Raw genomic sequence first — 22,720 nt, forward strand, 5'->3', positions numbered from 1 at the left:
TTTTTTTTACTTTGATATATGAATGTTGCTGGGTTAAAAAAATGTTTTCTAATGCCTGTTTTAGACTCCCGGCGTGCTGGTTCATTTTGCTTAAATAGGCTCGTAGATCAGGTCTGAGCACAGGTCGTTCGTATTTAACGAACCTACCTTACCTTTCAGTCCTGAGGGTTTAAAAATACCAAATTCCCTTCTTAGATTTACTTATTTTTATATTTATATTTAGTATCTTAGGATTGTTTTTTACCATGGGCCTAAATCAAATAACTAAAATAAATAAAGCGAATATAATCACCATCACTACATTTTACAAAGTGATGGTTTTTTACGGGATTATTAAATTTCATTAAAATATTTATAATAATATCGGTCAAAACAAAAAAAATACTTATTAATTTTTTTTAGATTATTATAATTAAACAACGAAAATTCCACTTCATTGGGTAGTACTAATTGATGTGATAGAACGTAGTTCTTTCTCCCTTAAAACCTAATTGATGCCATTTCTGTTGTAACCAAGTCTATTATCTAAACTAAAATATCTGTTATAAAAATAGGAAAAAATAAGGAAAGAAAATTTTTTTTTGGCCTTCTGCAATCCTTGGAAAAGGATACTAATTCAAAACTTAGAGATATGGGTACAACAGAATTTATAACATTGTCAATACCAAAATTTTTTGTACATATTCTGTAAACGAAACTTATTAGTATAAAATTAAGTGCCATCCTTGCCCACGTTGTAGGAGAAACTATATCGACGCTAATTTTTTATTGGTGTGTGTGTTACTGTGATAAGCGTTAAATTTAATTCAAAATTATCTCAATTAATTTTAAACAAATTTTAATGCATTCTAAGTTTGCTACTACATAAAGTAATATATGCACTGCTACATGTATCGTATAAAAGCATTTTCACTAAAAATGTAAGAGGCTGCGGTGCTGCTTTCAATAAAAAAAATAAAAGTTTACTAATTCCACTGTCAAATTAGACAGTTCTTTTCAAAGTCGAATTGTCTCCCAGTGGCATTATACGCGTAAGTTATTGTAAAATCTTGAATTATTTTAATAATCTTTGGTGCTTATAATTGTTTTAAAATGCAAATGGTGGGAGGATTTCGTTTGCTAAGACAAATGTAGTGTATTTTCCGTAATTTTGTTTATTTTGTCGGAAACAGTCGGTGTCCATACACATGCCCACTAGCCATAATATCACTTGTTTATTTCAGGTTTAGTCGTAACTCTAATAAACGCAACGATGTCGGGAGGATTAGATATATTGACGCTCAACGAGGAAGATGTAACTAAGATGCTTGCAGCCACAACCCATCTTGGGGCAGAAAATGTTCATTTTCAGGTTAGTTGTATACAGTTTTGCACGATCTTGCTTTTAGAGAGATTACCATGTAATATATAACCATGTATACCACCATTAAATACCTGAACAATATTTGTACTCGTGGCTCAATTCACACTGGCCAACTTGGATCTCTCGATCAGAATTTTCTATGAATATTAATGATGATTATAGAATCCGTTCCATATTTTTCATCTGATAACTTGATGATCGATTCTCCCAACTGACATGTTACATTTCCAAAAAAATCTTAGTATTTCCTATAATCATGTTCTAAGGTTTGTTGATTTTTGCTAGATGGAAACTTACGTGTACAAGCGCCGAGCTGATGGTACTCACGTGATCAACCTCCGCCGCACGTGGGAGAAGCTGGTGTTGGCAGCTCGTGCTGTGGTCGCGATTGAGAACCCTGCTGATATTTTCGTCATCTCATCACGTCCATTCGGACAGCGGGCAGTACTCAAGTTCGCGGCACACACTGGAGCTACTCCTATTGCTGGACGTTTCACACCTGGTGCATTCACTAATCAGGTATGTTAAATTATTTTAACCATATTACATGCCATGGCATAAAGAAATAGACATGTTCTTAAAATCATATAATAAGTTTGCTGTCACTTGAGATGCAAATTGTCAAAACACATTCCACAAATAACTGTTGATGAAAATGGCAATTTTCTGCTATAAGCAATGTTTGCTTTGTTGTCCATCTAGACTGACAGTCAAATTGTCTGTGGTCGCCATTCCCATTGTACTAAAACATGCTGGCCGGATTTCTTTTGGATGTCTGAATGCTAATGGACATTAAAATCGGATAGTTTGCAAAGATCAGTTCTTCCTGTTCACATTTAGTATACAAGTCCTTCTGTCAGCCTTTTCCAACAGTTTTGTTTCTGCCTACATTTATATGAATTTCATTCAGGTACATTAATTTAATCATAGAGTATCTTAATGATGACAATTTTAACTAAGGAACCACTTACTGCATTTAATGCAGAAATGATTACAACAAATTCTGATAATATTTGAATTGATTTTTTATAAATGTATATATCTGTAGATTACTACAAGTATAACTATGTTACAGATTCAAGCTGCATTCAGGGAGCCTCGCCTCTTGATTGTGCTAGATCCCGCACAAGACCACCAGCCTATCACTGAAGCTTCATATGTCAATATACCAGTAATTGCATTCTGCAATACTGATTCACCACTCAGATTTGTTGACATTGCCATCCCCTGCAACACCAAGGTAAAATTTATAATATATTGTTTTATACTTTCTTGCTATGATAGAATACACTAATTATTATGAAATGTCCAGAAAGAAGATAGTTGCAGATCTTCTTATGTACTTAGCCTGAAATGAAGATTGCTTTTGGAGACCATCATTCAATTGCAGATTCTCACTGGTGACTTATATTTTTAGTCTGGCCAACGGTTAGATTTACTGAAATAATCTTGTTCTCAGCCAATGCATGCCATATTGATTATCCATTTATATCAAGTTGTAAAAAAATTATTCTCTTGTTAAATAATTTTGATTTTTGATTGATTGCAGTCATCCCACTCTATTGGTCTTATGTGGTGGCTCCTTGCACGTGAGGTTCTACGTTTAAGGGGTGTTCTCCCTCGTGATCAGAGATGGGATGTGGTGGTTGATTTGTTCTTCTACAGAGATCCAGAAGAGAGTGAAAAGGAAGAACAACAAGCTAAGGAACAGGTATGAGTTTGTATCAATTGTTTGAATTGTCTTTTTAAGAGAAAAGTAACACATATATATGTTGTCTACAGGAGTAGATGCTTATAGTGATTGATACAAATGTATGGAAATATAATGGCCATGTTGTGGTGCAACACATACATTTATTTACATTTAGAAAATTTGTTTGCGCAAATGTCTTGCAGCCAGCCAGCTAACATGCTGTTATGCTAGACCAGATAGTTTTAAGCCAATTTAGAAACCAAACTGGAACTTTTAGCCAAACCATTAAAATGTTTGATGGGTTTCCTTCTAGGCTGTTATTCCTGCTAAGCCTGAAGTGGCTCCACCACCAGTCCATGAAGACTGGATCGAGCCTCCTGAGCCTGTCACCTCCTGGACTGAAGATGCGGCACCACCTCCACCGGCCGCAGCCTTCGGCGCGCCTCCAGCCGCACAGGAAGATTGGGCTGCTCAGGTAATTATGTTGTTTCTACGTAACATAATTGAAAGAAAGATTTTTTTTCTTTCTATTAATCATTCTATTACAATTAATTATTACCATAGAGTGTCTAGAATGAAAAAAAGAAATTATAATTTCCAAAAATATTAACCTTAATGTGAACTGACCTAAAAATGATTCTAATGTATGCAACCCAATACAGAACTTGTCTGATTTGCATTGTTTGTGTGTCAATGCTAAGATCTCTCAGATTATAGAGGTAGTAAGGTGTTAAGCTGACACATGCTAAAGTATTTGCTAGCAAGGGATATTTATATGAACTGGTCAAAGCAAAATCAATTGCAACACAAAACATGCTATAAAAGCTCAAAAACTCCTATAAATTTTATAGTAATTTTTGAGCTCATTATTTATATATAGTACGTTCTTTACCAGTAATATTTAAATGTGCTGTTTTGCTCTAAAGTAGTATATTTCTATGCTAATAATAATGTACATGCATGTACTTGTAGCTGTAGAAACGTTTCAAACTCTTAACTTACCTGAAGACAATTTATGAGTGAAGCTCTTTTTGTAGGTTGTTCTGAAACACTGGTCAATACCAAACACCCATCACTATAACTACGTCGGGTATTGATAATAATGCGCTTGAACTAAGTTATATAGGATTAAAATTACATGTATTGTACACATCAAAATTGCCATCTATGTGCCTATTTGAATAAAGAAATATTCGACTTGACTCGACTTAAATCCATTATTTAGTCTTAATAGAGGAAAACAAGACATAGATATGGAGAACGCATGGGCTATAGTTCTATTATGCTGGTTCCAAAAGGAAACTTAATTTTACCAATTTACTCCAATTTTGGCCACATTGTACTATGTGGAACATTGTTAAAAATAGCTAGTATGTATAGTCTTAGGCCTGAAGGAGACATTTTTACCTATGTGCAAACATCTCGGAGAACTAGTTTCAGCTCCTGCAGGGGGCTGAAATCTAGCACATGCGGGAGACAAAAATTATATCTTAGTAGTGGAATATAATTTAATTATTAATAGTTGGAAAATAGCTCATAATTGTGTTTTTGTTATAAGGTTCAAGAAGAGTGGGGTGCACCCGCGCCTGCCGCCGCCCCCGCCGCGGCTCCCTCATGGGGTGGCTCTGCCCAGGACTGGACCGCTTCGTAAATCGCCTGTCTCAGTTATCATCGTTGATAAATAAATAACTGAAAGTTTTATCTTTTTTTTATTGAACATCATCAAAAACGTACCATTTCTAAATATATCTGTTCAAAGTTAAATTGTTGTACACACAAACGTGTAAAAATTTGCGTGAAACCCCTTGTGGTCGATTGCCATTTCCCATTGACGCGGCCATTTCTCCAAGCGGCTACTAGAGCGTGATGGGCCTATCCTAGTAGAGAATGGTAGTAATTTGTAAAACTGCTGACTTGATAATTAGTGAAAGCGATAAGTATCCCGAGATCACTTCCCTTAAGTATCACTTCGTCTCCGTTGACCAACTCCAAAACTGGACTCCTTAGCTCTGGGTACAAAGTCCATCTCAGGATGTAAGCTATCTCTGCCAAAATTTTATCAAATTATACACAAATTGTGCCAAACAAATTTGCAAACGGGCAGACGTGCAACTCGTTAATTATTGCAAATGTGTAAATAAACAAAATCCACCCTTATTCCGAAGCAACTGTTGTTTTCGGGATAAAGAATAACCTAAATACTAACCCAGATTATCAGCTACTTGTTTAGTTCTTAAATATATGTACCAAATTGAACGTAATTCGTATATTAGTTTCCGCAGGATGCGCAATCAGCTGTTTTACATTTTTTGAAAATTGCTTTATACCTTGATTTGCTCTATACTACTTTACTCTATATTCATAGACTCAACTATGGGTCGTAAAACTAAGATTATTTCTGTAGCCTTCGTACAAGATTAGCTCCAATCGAGTGGTTTTCGCATATCAAACTGCGCATATCAAAGTGAGTTTTCCCTAATGACACTGGATTTGGATTCACAAATCCTGCACTTCTGACTTTGTTTCAAACGTTCTATCAAAAGCCAATACTAAATAATTGTATGTTTATTTTACTCTGATGCTCCAACATTCCCATTCTCTAAAAAGACTAAACTAACGAGCGAATCTTGTAATAAGGCTGAAGGAATTTGAATTGAGACTTATCTATAAAGCAGCAAGGCCCTAAACACTAACCATGCGAACGGTACAGAATTTGCTTATTAAAAATTTCTATAGTGTACTATAAATAAATTAACTGTTTAATTAAATAGATTATATGCTACAATATAGATGAATTCTGTATATACAGGTGTACTTCGGGTTGCCCTGGTTTGACAAAACTCTGAAAACAACTTGTTGCAATGGACTGTTTCTGGGATCTAAGTGATAGTATTGTTTCGCTGCTTTGTTGTTTTGATACATTCCGTCTGCTACTTTTATCCATGTTCCATTTACTAGAATGCCCTAAAAAAGACCAACTTTTATTTTTTCATATCTTATGTTCGGAAAATTGGCGTTCTTTATATAAACTGCGGGTGGAAAACACCTCATTACTTAACTGCGGGTGGTAAAGTATTCAGAAAGAGAAGTCAGAATAGCCAAGGCTTTAGCCAAGGCTTTAGGTTTAGCTTTTTAGCCTTTTGCAATACTTACGTAAACTGTAAAGTTTTTAGGCGCACTGTGGGCTGTATCAGGGCGGATATGTTCCAGACTTAAAATATCCACTCGCAAGTTCCTCGGAAGTTCTATAATTACTTCTCCGTATGATCCTCTACAAATACAACAATAATAACGTACGTATAACAAATATTATAGTTTAAAGTTCGGGCCCAATCCTCGGGAAGCGTTTGTAAACTAAAATCAGTATGTACGATTTTATTACGAAGAACATTAGGTTTATTCTACTTGTTATTGTACTACGATTTAAAATAATCGTCCTCAGCAGATTAACGTCCCATTGCTGTACATAGGGGTCAGTGGCGTGCACGGGTTTTATTACCAGGGTACGCATACAGCAGGAAAATTGCATAAAATGGTAAAAATCCTCCTCTTATACGGGCTATATTTCAATTTTAGGGTATGCAGTGCTTTTTTGCATGTATGAAGTGCACGCCACTGATAGGGGTGTTAAAGCATAGACCAACAACGCTGCGCTTTGGGTTGGCGCGAACTTAAGGCTTATAGGTGGGACTCTCGAAATAAATGCATTCCCCTATTTCCTCCTAGGATAATGCCTCTTGAGCAATCAGTAGACATCTCGCTATTATTTCTTCTTGAAAAGCTAATGGACTTTAGCTGACTTACTATTTTTTGGTCATGATTACTTTCGAAAATCTGACCTTCTAAAATGAACAAAAATTCAACTTTTCTTTTATAGTCACGTTCTAAGTTCTCGAAGACATATGAAACATAACATCATGAGAGAAAGAAAGTAATCTATCTTAATAATTTTATGCCAAAAATAATTGAATCGGTTCAGTTTTGGCTGAGAAAACAGGGGAATACGAAATCTCGATCTCGTAAAATTCTTACAGGTAAATCGTTATGAGCTATAGCTGTCTCTATTGCACTACTGGGAAAGACATGAGGTTCGGGCCCAGCGTGACGGCAATAGTTTTTTCAAACACCTATTAATCCATAGATTCTTTAGCATAATCTTAAGGTCCATTAAAATACTTGATACATTTTAAGTATTTACCTAATAGACCAGCAATCTGAAGGTATAGGTCTTCTCAACGATAGTATTATATCAGGTGGTGGAGTTGCTCGGTACAGAGGGACCACACCCCATAGGGCGGCTTGAGCCCCCCACTCAACCGTGTTCGAACCCCTGAACGCTCTAGCACCCTCTATGTACACTTTGTTACTTGGTATTGTTTGTGTGGATACTAAAATAAATAATACGGGTAACGTAAGTGTTCCGGTCTGCAGTCGGCTCAATCTGGTTAGAATTAATAATTGGTACTTCGATAAACAAAGAGAACAATTAAAATAAAATTGGAATCATCAGTTTTCGTATCCAGACTGTCAAACATAATTGTCCCTCCGTAAATATTTTAGTACAAACTAAATATTTGAATTTGGTTTCACAAAATGATGTCACCGTGAATTATCTTTGCATCGTCTGAGTCTCATACAAGACTGAAGTGTTTCGAAAATACACCCGTATTTATATCAAAATACCACGGACACAATGTTATGAACATGAACAACAAATTTTAACGAATTTCGAATTGCTCCTGCCGGAAATCGAACCCGGGACGTTCGCTCATAGAGCTCACTACTGTGCCAGGGAGGATGTCAACATCGTCATTATTAATAACATTTTTCTTGACTGGCACTAGATACTATACCTATCTATTTCGAACAACATCATAATGTATTCAAATGTAGGTATCCACTATCTTGTAACCTTTTACCTCGCGCCATACGTAACATCAGAGTATAGGTACAATAAGTTATGTAGGCGTATAAATAATAAAACAGGTTTCTAGCATGGATCTCTCCAAGGGATGCGCCACTTCAGATCATGAATTATCTTTTTAATCTTATTTTTTACGGTTTTGTTACTATACTTATAATTACAAAGTAATACTTATTTCATAAGGATAACTTTAGGGCATTATCTCATTAATAACCTATAACAGTTCATTGCTGGACAAAAGGCTTTTCCCAACCGGAGGTTTTGCCCATAATCACCACGCTGGGCAGACGGGTTAGTGATCGCAGTAGATGGTGGTAGTACCTAACACAAATGATAAAGTCAAAGTCAAAGTCAAATATTTCTTTATTCAAATAGGCACATAGATGGCACTTTTGATGCGTTACTTAGTAAGTAGATATATAGAATATTTTTCTTAAGATAGTTCGTTAATTAATGAATTTTGAACAGGTAAAACCGCATAGCAAAATTAGTATTATAGGTAGGTTACATTCGTGTGAAAATAATAAATTTTGATCCGAACTTAGTATTATGAATGCGAATGATTGTTTGACTTTCCTTCACGCTTTAACTAAGCAATAAATAGACTTGATTTTTGGTATAGAGATTGAAAAAACGTAGACTAACATAGGCTACTTTTGGTCCTGGAAAAACAGATTTCCCAAGGGTGGTATATAAAGGAACATTCGTATTTTAACATCAAATATCGTCATTCCTTCACTTACCGCGTGGAATGAGTCTATATAAAGTCTGTAATTTCTTTTAATTGCAATTTTACATATTTATTTCCGCAGCTAATAATTAGTAAATTTCATACCTGTATCCAAGTGTTGTGATATTAGCACCGTTTTGCGAATTTTGAGTGCTTCGCTGTAACATAAGTCGGAAAGTAATTTTAATGCAAGTAAGTTTAGAAAAGTCTAAATTCAAAGATCCATTTTTCAATCGTCAGCTGAACTCATAATTCATAACTGAGGAATAAAATTTACTTTTAAGAAGTGTAAGGTGTATGTATATAATTATTCCTTAGTTTAACGACGATGGAAAAATTAGTTCTATAAAACTAATCTAAAAGGTTAGGGCATAGGTCATCTTCTATAAAAATTACATCATCATCAATGTATTTAAAATGTTCGATGCGGTAGCAAAACTATTTAGTGATAAATATTAAACCACTGACGTAATATTAGGTCAGTGTATTACACCAACAGATGTGGCAAGTATGTGATGAATTCAACCCCTGTGAGTATAATTTTTACCTTGGAGAGCTTTCCTGGCCTACCGGATATCTATTTAATAATACTGCTATAAGCGATCAAAAATATCATCATCATCAAATATATTATCAACCCGTAATCGTCCCTAATGTAAATAGCCGTAGTCCACCAAGCTGATACTAAAGAACTCTTTGTAGGTTTCCTTATGATGTTTTCCTTCACCGTTAAAAAATCAAGCAAGTGTACCAACCAAAGATAAAAAAACAATCAATTGATACCAAATATATTGCTCGTCGATCAACAATATATTCTCGCAATCAAATTATTTATATAACACGATTAACAGAAAACTTAAAATGTATCCGCAAAAATTGCATGCTTGCAAAGAAATATTAAATAAATTTCTATTAACATTAAATTATAATGAAGTGGAATCGTTATTAAAACGCATAATTTAATATTAAGTTTAATTATAGAGGTTGACACACACATTTTTTAGTTAACTTATCTTCTGCTATGTAACATGTCTATTATTTCTAATATCAACACAAATATATTTGTTTGTACACCTACCCTCGTTTTTATGTTTATTTCGTGTCTTCTGACACAGGGGTAGTAATACTACCCTTAACAGAAGGCTCCAGCCATTAGTGTTTACAGTAATTTTATTTACCCAAATAAACTTTTTTTTTTTATATAGTAAAATAGATAGAAGCTATCGTGTAAAGTACGATGTCACCTACGATATTTCCATTAGTTTGCTTTTGTGAAAATCAATATAAGTGTGCCTAGCATCAAAAACAATTAAAGAGGAAATATTTTAAAGAAACGGATTGCACACCTAGTATATTATTGATCGAAAGTTGGAGGAGTACAAAATGTCCCCTGAGTCTTAAACGCTTGGCAAAGATTGTATTTTTACTACAACAGAAACTATCATATTCTATCTTTCACCTGCTTAAAACTAAGGTAAGTAGGTTTTACAAGCTCCGCACCGAGATGTAAAACTGAACGCTCCTTGCAACGGGCACTTCGATGGGGCTCGGGGGTAAAGATAAGCCTGCCGCATCCAACGTGTTAGTGGTCCACAGCAGGGAACAAGCATTCTCTATCTTACAGAAGAGAGATATTGAGCTTCGACCTACCATGCACTAATGTAGGTTTTGGTGAACTTAGGAACCGCACTGAAACTACACAACTAAATAGTAAGAAGAGTCTACAAACAGACATACTTGTCGTTTCCAAAGTGCTTATAAGGTAGTCAGTCTGAAAATCCTTACTAATATTATAAATGCGAAAACCTTATCCTAGGAAAACAAATAGCGACGGTACCTATTTGTAAAAAACCGTGAAAACGTTATGAATTCTTCCAATGCTGGGCACAAACGGAGGATCGTAAGCCATAATTCCTTCTTTCATTAAAGATATATGAAGCTTGTGCTCTGTAGTGGGACATAAATAGGCTAAGAATGATGACAGTGAGTTAGTAATGGCAGATGGCTAATGATGCTCTTCGAGACCAAATTCGAACATACGTTTAAGTGATTTTATTTAATAGTTTAACAACACCGACCAGCAACTTGCTTTGAAACATGAAAATCATAAAGTCATATTATCCTTCCCTTTTATGTACGAGTATAATAAAAATGTTCGTTTGGTATGCAATAGTTGAAATCACCGAACGACAGCGCAGCAAATTCAACTACTAACGACATCTGTTGATGATGTTAAAAACCACGAAACTAGTATTAAATGTCCTAGCCACCAGTTTTTTACAAACAGTTATACGCATACTGGAGTTTGTTCATTTATTTCATCAGCAGATGTGGACCAGCGACTAATAACTTCTGACGTTATAATGAAATGATATCAGGATTTTCAGAAAGAGATTTACAGAGCACGAATAATTTTCCGCATATTATCGCTGCGGCGAGAGTGTGGTAAAGTATTAAAGTTATTCTAAAGCTAAACAAAGGCGTGCTTATGATTATTTCCACTGAATACCTCAATGCCTGCTCAGCTCGCCTTAATGCCAGCGCTAAATGCCTCATTCGGTGGCAGCATTCCTCGCCCACTGACGTTGTATCTATGCCCACTGAATAATTAAATGCGTGTTAGGTATTTTCTTTAGTTTCAATATACGTATATAATACAAGCTGTGTTTATGTTACTGCATATTTAGAATATAATATGTTTATTTACTAGAACATACGTATAGGTAACTTGTAAATGTTATTATTTTAATATTTATTAGGTAGGTAGGTATATCGTGCGTGTAAAAAAGTTATTATTCAGCTAAACGTCATGGATAGTTACTAATGTATCTGTGTAAAGCTGGTGTGTTGTTAGGGCTCTGTTTAGCCTCGAAAATTACATAATATTAAAATAAAACACAAAAAAGATAGTTCTGGTGTAGTTACTCTCTACTAATTGCTGCAGGAGAAAACTATGTAAATCAAATATTTATTTAGCTCTACGTAATTGTTATTTGTAAAAACTAGTTAATGTAAAAAACATTTGAAAATGTGATAAAAACAAGCTCATTGAAGTATAACAATGAATGATGACAATGTAGTTTTAAAAAGTTTTTCAACCCTTGTGACAAAAAACATTTCATTAGGTATTTTACATTTTTAGTTTAAAATTGATCTTATACATACGACTGAATGATTTCGAGTAATTTTCTAGTTCTTTCAGAATAGTTGCCATATAAAAGGCTGTTTCTTTTTGATAATGCAATGCATAAGTAAAGCGGGAAACATTTTATATAATAAGGTAAAATTCGACGGGAATGAAACCGTGGAAAAATCTCAATAAGGTTGTAACATGAAATTGACTTTACCGAGAAATGACAAATAATTTTCTACTTATCTCATTTGAAAAAAAACACTAATATTTATTTTGTTCCTTAATTAAGATATTCCGTAACTTTTGTTGTGTTCTCAGACATATTGGTTTTTTATTTCGAAGTAACTGCCTCAATTCGAGAGTGAATTCTTGATTTTGCGAGTTGGTTTTTTTGTTTAATTTAATTGTACCTACGCCATCAGTCTGTTTTCCTCGTGATTTACTTAGGAAAAGGTAAATAGTCCGACAGAGATCACTAGTTAGCAATAAGGAAGTTTTTTTTCTGCTTCTATCTTTTTATTTCTAACGTTTCTATTCATCTTATTTCCTTGACTTTAGTAGTATGCAGATTTTTATTAATTTGATGGTTTCGTCAATATAGAAATAAATTTTTTATAGCTGATAACGATTTTGAGAAGTTTGTTTCTTTGAAAAATGACACTGAGCGCTTTGGTATACTTACGAAAGGATATGATGTTTGATGTGGGAAGAATCTTCGCTATTAAATCCATTTGAGTAACGTTATTAGGCGTTAAATATGTAACTAGAATGACAACAAATGCAAATTAAGGTGATTGTCTATGTGATTATGATTGGTCCAGTACCAAAACTAGCAGGGCATCAGACATTTCACTTAACCTATTATCAAAACGTCTATCCACTTTGTTTATTGACGACCTCCATTACTCAGTGGTAAGCACTGTCGTCGGGGGCAATATGGGACTTAATTTTTAATTTATTATCTCTGGTATGGTCTGGTGGGAGGCTTCGGCCGTGGCTAGTTACCACTCTACTGACAAAGACGCCTCCAAGCGATATAACGTTCCAATATTGTAGAACCCAATTAATGGTATATAACTTTACCACTTATCCACCATATTAGACCACATCATCACTTACCACCTAGTGAGTTTGCAGTCAATGATTATCTTGTGGAGGAATAGGCAACAAAGTTGTATATTTTTGATAGAATTTTACATTTCAACAAGTTAAACAATTTTTCTTAATTTAACTAAACCCAACTGACAGGCCCAGTTTTTATACGGAGCGATTACCATCTGACCTACTCGACCTATTTAGAATGAACCAACCACTAGTACCTCCTCGTACCTAACGAAATAGGTTAAATTAATATTTCGCTTGAAATACTGAAAAAAATGCGTATATTCACATATTATGTGATAGAGTGAAATAAATGAAACTTCTTCTGTTTATTTTCATACTATCGTTTACAAGGTCAGATAGTCTAAACTCCGTTTCTAATTCGACCCCGGATCACGCCAAACCACTGGGAGAAACTTTTGCAGTTTAAAAACATATAGTCAGACTTAAAATATATTGCTCAAACTTTGACCAAAATCGCTCCATTAAAGCTCGCTTAAACAGTTAGAACGCGTACGCCGAACGTTCCGAAAGCTAACATCTTGACATAATATATACCCAAAATCAATAGTTTTGTAGAAATAATGTTTTCAAACTGAGAAAAAGTTACGTCATCCACTGATACAAAATATTTTAGCCTATACGTTGTGTACCAGTTTCTTTTAAACAAATTAGACTTTGACTCCAGTCTTACCTAGGTAAGTGATGATACAATCTAAGATGGAAGCAAGCTAACGCGTTAGGAGTATTGAATTTTTTATCAGTTCCCACGCAAAAATGTACTGGAACTCTTTATCTAGCGAGGGCCTAAGAGCCTCCCACGAGACAAGACCAGAGTAAGTTCAGAACTTATAAATTCCCAAATTTCCGCTCCTGGAAATCAAACCCCGGAGCTCCCACTTATAATACCAAAGTGCTCACGGAGGTGGTCAATTAACACTGTGGATGTGCATTTCGGTTAGAGGTACAAAACAAATTTCACATATCGGTTAGGTATAGGTACTTCGGTGAGTGCGCTCAGAAACCTCACAATCCTCCTTCCCCGTTCTACCACAGCGAGACACCGTGAGCGGTGGCATCCTTATGTGGTTGATATTCCATCAACACGCACGAAACGTTTTTATCCACGTTTCTGATACGTACCCCTAGGATTTGGAACGCCCTACCGGCAAATGTTGTTCCTGCCACGTATAACTTGAGTACCTTCAAGGCAATAGTGAATAGGCTTTTTCTAGACAAGCGTGCTCCAACCTACACCTCATCATGGCTTTTTAACGGGCATGATTGTCGTCAAGTGCTGGCCTATCGTAAATAAAAAAAAATCATTTAGTTCAATAGGCCTACTTATAAGCACTTTTGAAACGTGACGAAACGTATGTCTCTTTTTAGGGAATCTACCACCTGTTTGGAAAGCAGATTCTGATAAGAATATGCGGCGGTCGTCGAAAGCACAAGACTTTTTGACATAGTTCGATATGTCACAAATTTTCACTTAGAATAGTCACGTGATAAACGCAGAGTGCCTAGCTCTACTTTAATCCAATTTCAATAATTTCACATACTCTAAAGGCATTTTCACATAGGTATTTACTGTCTGGTTTCCCGATAGATAGCATAAGCTGAAGTTACCTTGTGCGAGGCCAAGAGTATAATTTCCTGAAAACATAATAAAAAAATAACGAATACTCACCCATTAATCCCAAAGCGAGTAATAAAAATATAAGTAGCTTAGCGTTTCCGCTTTTGAAACGCTTTACTTTTATTTGTGTTTTTAATCTCTTTTTGTTCTTCCGCTCTGCGATGTCAAGGTCTCCAAGCTTGTCACTATTAAGGTACTCCCATATGTTTTCCCGTAGAGGGTATAATGATTTCATGCAGGTAACAACTTTCCTCGGTTTCCTCCTTTCGTAAACTCTTCCTGCGAAAATTTTGTCCAAATGGACTACGGTTACCTGAGAGCTGTAATTTACTTAGCGTCTGTGGGATTTTGCATAATTAATGCCCGAAAGTTTTAACTTCGTGCCAGTTATTTAGCACGTACTCGGCGTCAAAGACATACTGTGCTTAACTAGTGGACTAGGGGATTTTGTTTTTGTTCTCTGTTTTGTTACGTAGGAAATTTTATCTATTTTATTTATTGAAAAAAGGATAGCAGTTCATTTTAATTATATAAACGATGAGATCTTCAACCTCAGTAGGTACATTATTGTTCTACAGCTGGACAATGGCTCCTACTGTCTCAGAAGAGAGAGTTTAATAATCATCAGACTTGGTTGACATTACATCAATAGCCTACGGCTGGACTGGAGGCATTCCTCAACGGGAGGGTTGGCCCATAAATACCACGATGAGCAGACGGGTTGGTGATCGCAGTAGATGGTAGTAGTATCAAAGAGGACGCTGCTACCCGTTCTCCGTTATATTCTCTTAGTCGCCTCGTACGACAACCGCAGGTAGAGGACGGGAGGTGACACCTGTATTCTGACCTGCCGTCACCACACGGTTGACATGATTGTCACATATTAGAGATTTGAAGGCAGTGGGCAGCGAACCTGCTTTCTGAGTTCAAGACGTGACAATGTTTGTGTCATGAACATGAATGCTTTTCAGTGCCTGGGCGTTTATCTGTATTTTATAAGTATTTATGTACATTGTTAATAAAAAATATTCCTCCGTCACCTTAGTACCCATAACACAAACTACGCTTTGGAACTAGATGACGATGTGTGTAGTGTCACAGTATATACTATATATATTAATTTATTTATTATTATTAATCAACAAAACCTATGTTATTACGTGCTCTCAAAGTCACGGATAACGTCAACTTTCTATTTTATGATTTTCTGGCCCAACCTCGAACATGCTATCCATTTAACCAACTAGAGAATTAGCAGTTTATATTCGTGCCTACTATTCCAATTTTATTTCTGAACGTGTTCATCCCAAAAAACTACCAGTCCAATTAGAAAAATATTGTTTGCGTTATTAAGTTTATTGAGGTATGTGTACCTAGTGGTTCAATATGAAAGGCAAGTATTCAATGTAATTAATTATGTTTACTTTGATATTTTAATTTAATTTTGTATTAAGAACATTGAAAGGCAAAAAGAAACTTAAAAAAGAAACTTGGAAAATACAAAAGCCGGCCTTATCGCTTAGTAGCGATCTCTGCCAAGTAACTATATTACGCAAACAAGTATTGTATAAGGTAGCGGCTTATAACTGAAACTGTCAGGTCAGGCTTTTTACGGATTTATCATCATCAATTGGCTCAAAAATATGCCTCCTTTCTCGTTTCCGGGTTTTAGGGCGGCTTCACTTTTTCTCACCATATAAATTTCTAACTAAAGTATTGATAATTTTTAACAGAAAACCTTATTCCCATAATATACCGGGCCCGACTCGGGAATCAAACCTAGAACCAGCGTACGAGGCAGTTTTTTTATTGGCAGAGGTAAATAATTAAAAACTAACTTCAAAATATGTCAGCGCCTATGTGTTTTTCAAATGTCGGTTGTCAATATTATAAAAAAAATTTACTTACTGGCTACTTACAATAATATATCTAAGTCTAAGTAAGAATGCAGGTATTTTTATTTTTCAGTAATCATGAAAACAAAGCTAAATAGCAAAAATTTATTGTATATACGGTTAAAAGAGAAAATTCAACATACAGTGTGTAAAAAACGAACGAGATTTTGTATTCAAATCGTGTTTACTCGAAAATTACTTTGGAGCGGCGTCAAAAATACTAAAATCAAGCGTATTTAGCTAACCCCTTGTCTACCTAAGCTTGCTAGTTTAATTAGAATTTATGTCGTTGCAGTTTTAACATGGCAATGAAGTTCATTTAATATTTTGCTCGTCACTGCAGGTGGCACGCTCCAATTGCATTATGCAAGCTATTCGGTTTTTGGGTCGCTCGAATTAGGGACGGGCTGGGCTATAATATCCATCAAAAGTATTTAAAAGCCCAGCGAATGACCTAAAAATTCTATCAAGAATCAGTACTTTTTGTAAGGGTTTTTTAATTTTACTACAAGTTAGTTTTTGATTGCAGTATCAGATTGCAGGTACTGATGATGCACTCTAAGATGAAGCGAGTCCGGCTTATTCTCTATCTGGGTCCTTACAAACACAGCAAAATGGCTTAGTGAAGACCTTTTTGGGATCACATTGAACCTAATTAAAGATTTTAAACTAAGATTTTCGTGGTTAATCAACATTTCTTAAGCATAGGTCAACGGGTAGATACCACTACTATACTATACTATTGAATTTGTTGATATTTCGACCCAGTTGCATGGATTGTGGTCACGACGGGACTCCCAGTAGTCTTACGAAAATTGTAGAATTTCATTGATTTCAAATAACCTGCCCAGGACTTGTAGGTACGACAGAGAAAGCCTCAATAAAAGTAGTTTACCATGCTTAGGCCCGATCCGGAACACAATCTCAGCGCCTCGCAATCTATAGTTAAACGTGTTAACCACTATACCGACAGGGCAGTTAGCATTCGAATGACTCATGTAATATGCTCAGCTCTTGTTTATTCAGTATTCGCAAACATGTCACTAGGTCAGCAGTTGTGCTGACCAAGCGTCAGGCGTCAGGCTCATATAATTTCATAATTTAATCATATCTAAGCTAGCTACCTACATCAAAATTATACGTACTGTACAACAATATTCCTTCTGAAACGGTAGTTAATATGTCTGTTTGTATTATTCCATAACGTGATTATTCTACGTCTATAGATTTTTTTACAGTTATGATAGACGGACCAAATATATGGCTTTTTTACGTACAACGGGAGGTTCCGTCCGACCAACTACGGAGACAAGCCCAGTGAAAGAAGAAGGATATGGCTCTGTTGGAAAGATATCCTTTTAAAACAAAAGAACGCGTCCTACAAAGTGCCGCTCTGTGTCCATCAACCTTAGGCGTAAGTGATAAGCCCCAAGTAAGTGGCTGTAATTACACCGGCAACCACTCCCTTCAGACCGGAACACAGTAATGCTGCTTGACGGCTGAAATAAGAATGGCGGTAGCACTTCTGTGGAACAACATTGTCACAAAAAGCTCTACTTTTAGTTACTACTCAAAATTCGAACGCTTTATTCAAAATTACTTTATAAGCACTTTATTAAATAAAAATATATCCCATTAATCCTTTTTCTTTTATCATCACTAACCTATAAACACCTCACTGCTGGGTAAGGGCTTGGGCGAGAAAGGGATTTATGGTTGTTTTCAGTAACTACGAACAAGGCACTGCCTAAATAAGTAGCGCCTAATCTAAGGAGATTCCTAGACATACATCTACGTTCACCAATAGTTATCACCTAAGAGTTGGTGAAACGTTAATTTTTATAGGAATCGCCTTAATCATTAGGCATTCGATTTAGGCGACGTCTAGGATAAGTAAACAGGCATTATGCGTTTATCGGAACATTTCGCGTGAATAGGAGGTACGAGAAAGTTTTACTACAAATAGTAACTAATGCCGGTTTTAACTAACGACGAACAAGGCAATGAAGCCTAATCAAAGAAGATTATATACTTACATTTACCTTTCACCAATATTTTTTTCACTAGGCAACTTATACAAACTAATATTTGTTTTTACGTATGGATTTAAGGTTATTAAAAGAAACCGAATTTATATTTTTTTCATCCGTTAAGTGACAGTTTACTAATTCCTTAAACATCACGCACTGTTGACTTGGTGTCGTTAGCATAGATGGTGTCGTCGTTAGACATCGTCTAAGAGTTGGTGAAACGTTATTTTTCAATACGCATCACCCAAACCATTAGGCATCCGATTTAAAGCGTTTCCTAGGTTTAGTGAACCGGGACATTAAGAGTTTCCCCTCATCATTTCCTATGCGGGACGGGCTTTCAACGATTACTAAACCTGTAAGTGATAACAACCTCCATGATAATAAAAAAAGGAAAATAACAGACAGAAGAAGACGGATACTTTTATCAAGATACCGTTTCTTAGTTCAACACTAAACCGTAAAAAGATTCCTGTTTCGCCTTATGCCTTATGCCTTCATGTCTATGTTAAAAATGTACGAGTTTTCAGTCTACATTGTAGAAGAAGACTATTCCCCGTAAAAAACCCAGTTTGCTTATTTATGTTATTCAGAAAGTAAAAGTACAATAATAAATTAAAAGGTACTAACTTGAGGAGCACCATGGCGGAATAATATTCTTTTCGGATATTTCACTGCTCAAACTCTCCGATGATCTTCTGGAGCTACTTCTAGTAACCATTACCATTTATAAAGTTTTTAATAAATTAAGTTTAGCTGCTTAAATACCTTTTCAATAAGCCTACTCGATTTTTAAACTTTCCCGCCATTTTGTGGAACGCTCTACATTGACAACTTGTTTATGGCTTCGTAAGTTATTGTTTTTGTTGCTAAGATGCCAAGGTTTTATTATGTACAGCCTCTATTATTACCACTAAAAGTCAGTAAATCACTAGCTGATTCTAAATATTGATACATATATGTATCTATTACTATTCCAAAAAAGCTTGTCAATTAGTAGCGTTTTTCATCCAAAGCTAAATATTATGTATATATCTGTTAATGTATGCATAATTATATTGATAAAAATGTATAAACAAAAACTTTTTTTATTAAAAAGTCTTAATTAAGATTTTAATGTTTTTTATACAATTATACCTATATAAATAAAGTATACGCAACTGAGTCGGTTTTGTTCGTGTGGACACCAAGGTGGAGGTAGACCGTACTACAACGAACTTAAATATTTATATTTTATTTATTCTTAGAGGTACCTTCTTACTATTTACGATCTTATTTATTTCGGCTTTCATTTTTGTGATATTGTACCGAATCAAAGCAACCTAAATAGGCTCAGTTAAGTAGTTAGTCATTTGATTTCCCACATTAAACATGAAATTCCAATTTCATAGCAACGTTTTAAATGAGATGAATGTTCTGATGCGTAACAGTTGATTTAGTCATGTTCGTGATTGTTGTCGTTATTTATCTTGTGACAAAAGTGATTGCTCAGGACCAATCTCTGAGCACTGGAACTCCTCAATCACCAACTTTACCTTTCCTAGATTTATTTACTGGAGCTTCAAATTACTATTCCGAACCTATACGGAAAACATACTCCGATGGCTATTATCACACTTCATGTCCAAAACCTGATACCTTAGCCTCCTTCGCCAGCATGCTAGGAAGCGCTGCTAAGATTATGATGTCAGCTGCAATAATAGCATTTTTAAAGATACTTGGTGGAAAACTCTTTTTACTACCTATAACAGTGATGGTGCTTGCGAAAATGGGTTTGAAAGCGCTCTTATTGTGGCCTGTGATTTCGAAGATGATGAAGTATTTTAGAAAGAAAAAGAAGAATAAATCGCGAGTCATAATGGATTGCTCGGAGCGCCTTGCGTGTGTGCTGCAGAGGTCTTCAGACAGTGGATGGGGCAGTAATTTTGGATCGGCTATAACTTTCTCTATGATTGATGATCTGGATGAAGATGACTTTGTCGCTAAAACTCTATTGAGGACCCTCGCTGGTGACAAGGTTGCGGAATGTATGTCACTGGACTGTAACTCAGGCAGCGATATAAACTAACATCGCTACATAATACATAATTGCAAAAAATATGTTACCTGTGGTTTTCGAAGATTTGGTAATTTTAATTAATCTCATTATTCTGCTAATTTCCTGATTCTACTATAGATTCTGGGGATACAGAAATCTTGGGCTATATCTTCATGGCAAATTGATCATTTAATAGGTATCAGATTTTTATACTAAAATATACCTACTACACAATATATATGTATCAATAAGATCTCGTTTTTTTAATAAAATTTAACAGTGAAGAGTAACAGACAGAAGCTAGACAGGCACATCACATATATCTATAAAAATAGTAGGCAAGAACCTACTCATTTTTATCAAACTACGCGCGACGGTAAATATTCAGCTTTATTCGTAAATTTCTTATTATTATAATTGCGAAAACATAAATTTATCTGTAAGCATTTTACATGTAGGTCAATCAAATTTTCACATACGTGCAAATTCACAAACTAACTAACGTTGCTTTTTATTTAAACAAGTAATCTCATAATTAAAAATATCTTCAAAGCATCAACATGAAAGTGGAAAAGAAGTTGCAAGTGTTAATTATGTATTGTTATCTGTGCTTATATTCTACAGCGGGAGACCCAGTGTATCCGCCTTTTGAATTTCGAAGAGATCCTCGAGAAATGGGAGCGAATAAATTATCGCTTCCAAATTCAAATTTTCCTCCGCGCGCGTATCATGTGCCTCAGCAACAGATAATTCACACTGGCGCGATGCAATCACAACCGGTGCCAACTGCAGAAAAAGTTGAAACGGAAAATTCCAGTTTCTCATTCAACGGTTTTCTCAACGCAATGAATGAATTTTCTGGTTTAAATGAAGGGGAAAATCAAAAATCGCGGGCGGCCAATCAAGTCGACGATGTAAATAAGTATAAACTTCCATCCCCTAATGGTTACCCGCGGCAAAATTTCGATTCCTGGACGCCAACGATTCATGATTCAGCTTCGATATACACACCGCCTACACTGATTCAACATCAATCAACAAGCAAAGCTTCGCCCAAATTCAATTTATTAGAGCCGGTTACAACAAAGATGTCAAGTAAAATGAGTGGCCTAATGGGGTTGGTACTCGCACTCCTCGGGTCCGGTTCAGATAATTTACTAATGAAAGGGTTTAAAGAGGTACTTATTGATGGCATAATACGACCTCTGCTGGTCGCTAAGGGGGGGCTAAAAGTGTTGATAAGTAAATTATCGATTCCCTTGTTTTCGTTGGTATTGATAAACTTGGAAGTCTTGATAACCGTGTGGTGGTTGTGGGACGACTGTCCGCAACCACAACCGATGCCATATCAACCAGCTTATCTACAACCAGTGACTGACAACTATAGTTATAACTCGACCTATAAATAGGTTATTTTTAAAGTGGTAAAAAAATATATTTATTGAACCTTCTGAAGAATGTTTACTTCCTAATTAATTTTTGGTATATATGAACTTACGCAGTGATTAGTATATAATAAATGTTGTATTTTCTAATAAAAAATATTTTTCTTAACGCACTTATTCTTTAATACACATAATAGTCTCTACTTGGACTATTTTTTTATGTTTATTAAAGAATAATTAAGGAAATACTAAATGTAAGGTAAAATAACTTTTCAATTTATCATTTATAACTAATGGATTTAAGCAAAAGTTGTTGTTTGTTTTCGTATTAAAATATGTTAAAACAGTAATGTTTAGTTTTTATGATTGTTAATAAATATACCTATACCACCATCCAATCATTGTGATCTCAATTAATATTATGCACTGATTATACCTTAGTATAATCGAGGTCAGTGATATAATAGTATTAAACCTAATATTAAACCATAAACACAAATCCGATTATCAGATTTGTCTTTTAACCAGCAACCTGTGCTATGCGATTGAGTTCATTTTAATTATCATACACATCCTTAATACCACCTTAACTGGTTAGGGTTTTTTATTTTCGTAGCTTAGTTTGACTAAACGCTGATGTTTTTTTGTATAGATACGTGCAAAGGAGGAGGAGATGAGTATGTGAGAGCTAGGGATACGCTCTAGAGAGTTCTACACACCCTAGCATTAGAGAAAACGGTCACACAGTTTCGTAGCTTAGCTCTCTAGTCTGTACTTAGTTTCGTAGCC

General features: G+C 35.3%; 4 protein-coding genes across 4 annotated transcripts; 3 read left to right on the forward strand and 1 right to left on the reverse strand.

The window, feature by feature from the left end:
* The first annotated feature begins 874 nt into the window (after positions 1 to 874).
* Positions 875 to 4,757, forward strand: LOC120629530 (40S ribosomal protein SA). The gene is made up of 7 exons (XM_039898488.1): positions 875 to 1,031; positions 1,224 to 1,351; positions 1,649 to 1,882; positions 2,439 to 2,603; positions 2,913 to 3,074; positions 3,370 to 3,531; positions 4,615 to 4,757. The coding sequence occupies exons 2-7, from the start codon at positions 1,253 to 1,255 to the stop codon at positions 4,705 to 4,707; spliced, it is 915 nt and encodes a 304-aa protein (XP_039754422.1). The 5' UTR covers positions 875 to 1,031; positions 1,224 to 1,252; the 3' UTR covers positions 4,708 to 4,757.
* A 1,071-nt stretch (positions 4,758 to 5,828) lies between these two features.
* Positions 5,829 to 19,229, reverse strand: LOC120629469 (SUN domain-containing protein 5-like). The gene is made up of 7 exons (XM_039898410.1): positions 19,139 to 19,229; positions 14,635 to 14,862; positions 11,220 to 11,310; positions 8,816 to 8,868; positions 7,255 to 7,444; positions 6,210 to 6,327; positions 5,829 to 6,020 (listed from the first exon to the last, which is right to left on the reverse strand). The coding sequence occupies exons 1-7, from the start codon at positions 19,227 to 19,229 to the stop codon at positions 5,829 to 5,831; spliced, it is 963 nt and encodes a 320-aa protein (XP_039754344.1).
* A 720-nt stretch (positions 19,230 to 19,949) lies between these two features.
* LOC120629102 lies at positions 19,950 to 20,576 on the forward strand. Its single transcript, XM_039897864.1, has one exon. It carries the CDS (start codon positions 19,950 to 19,952, stop codon positions 20,574 to 20,576), a length of 627 nt encoding a protein of 208 aa, XP_039753798.1.
* Positions 20,577 to 21,065: 489 nt separating this feature from the next.
* LOC120629635 lies at positions 21,066 to 22,277 on the forward strand. The gene has a single exon (XM_039898628.1). It carries the CDS (start codon positions 21,107 to 21,109, stop codon positions 21,953 to 21,955), a length of 849 nt encoding a protein of 282 aa, XP_039754562.1. The 5' UTR covers positions 21,066 to 21,106; the 3' UTR covers positions 21,956 to 22,277.
* The last annotated feature ends 443 nt before the right edge of the window (positions 22,278 to 22,720 follow it).

This window comes from Pararge aegeria, chromosome 14 (genome assembly GCF_905163445.1).
Source record: "Pararge aegeria chromosome 14, ilParAegt1.1, whole genome shotgun sequence".
NCBI lineage: Eukaryota > Metazoa > Arthropoda > Insecta > Lepidoptera > Nymphalidae > Pararge > Pararge aegeria.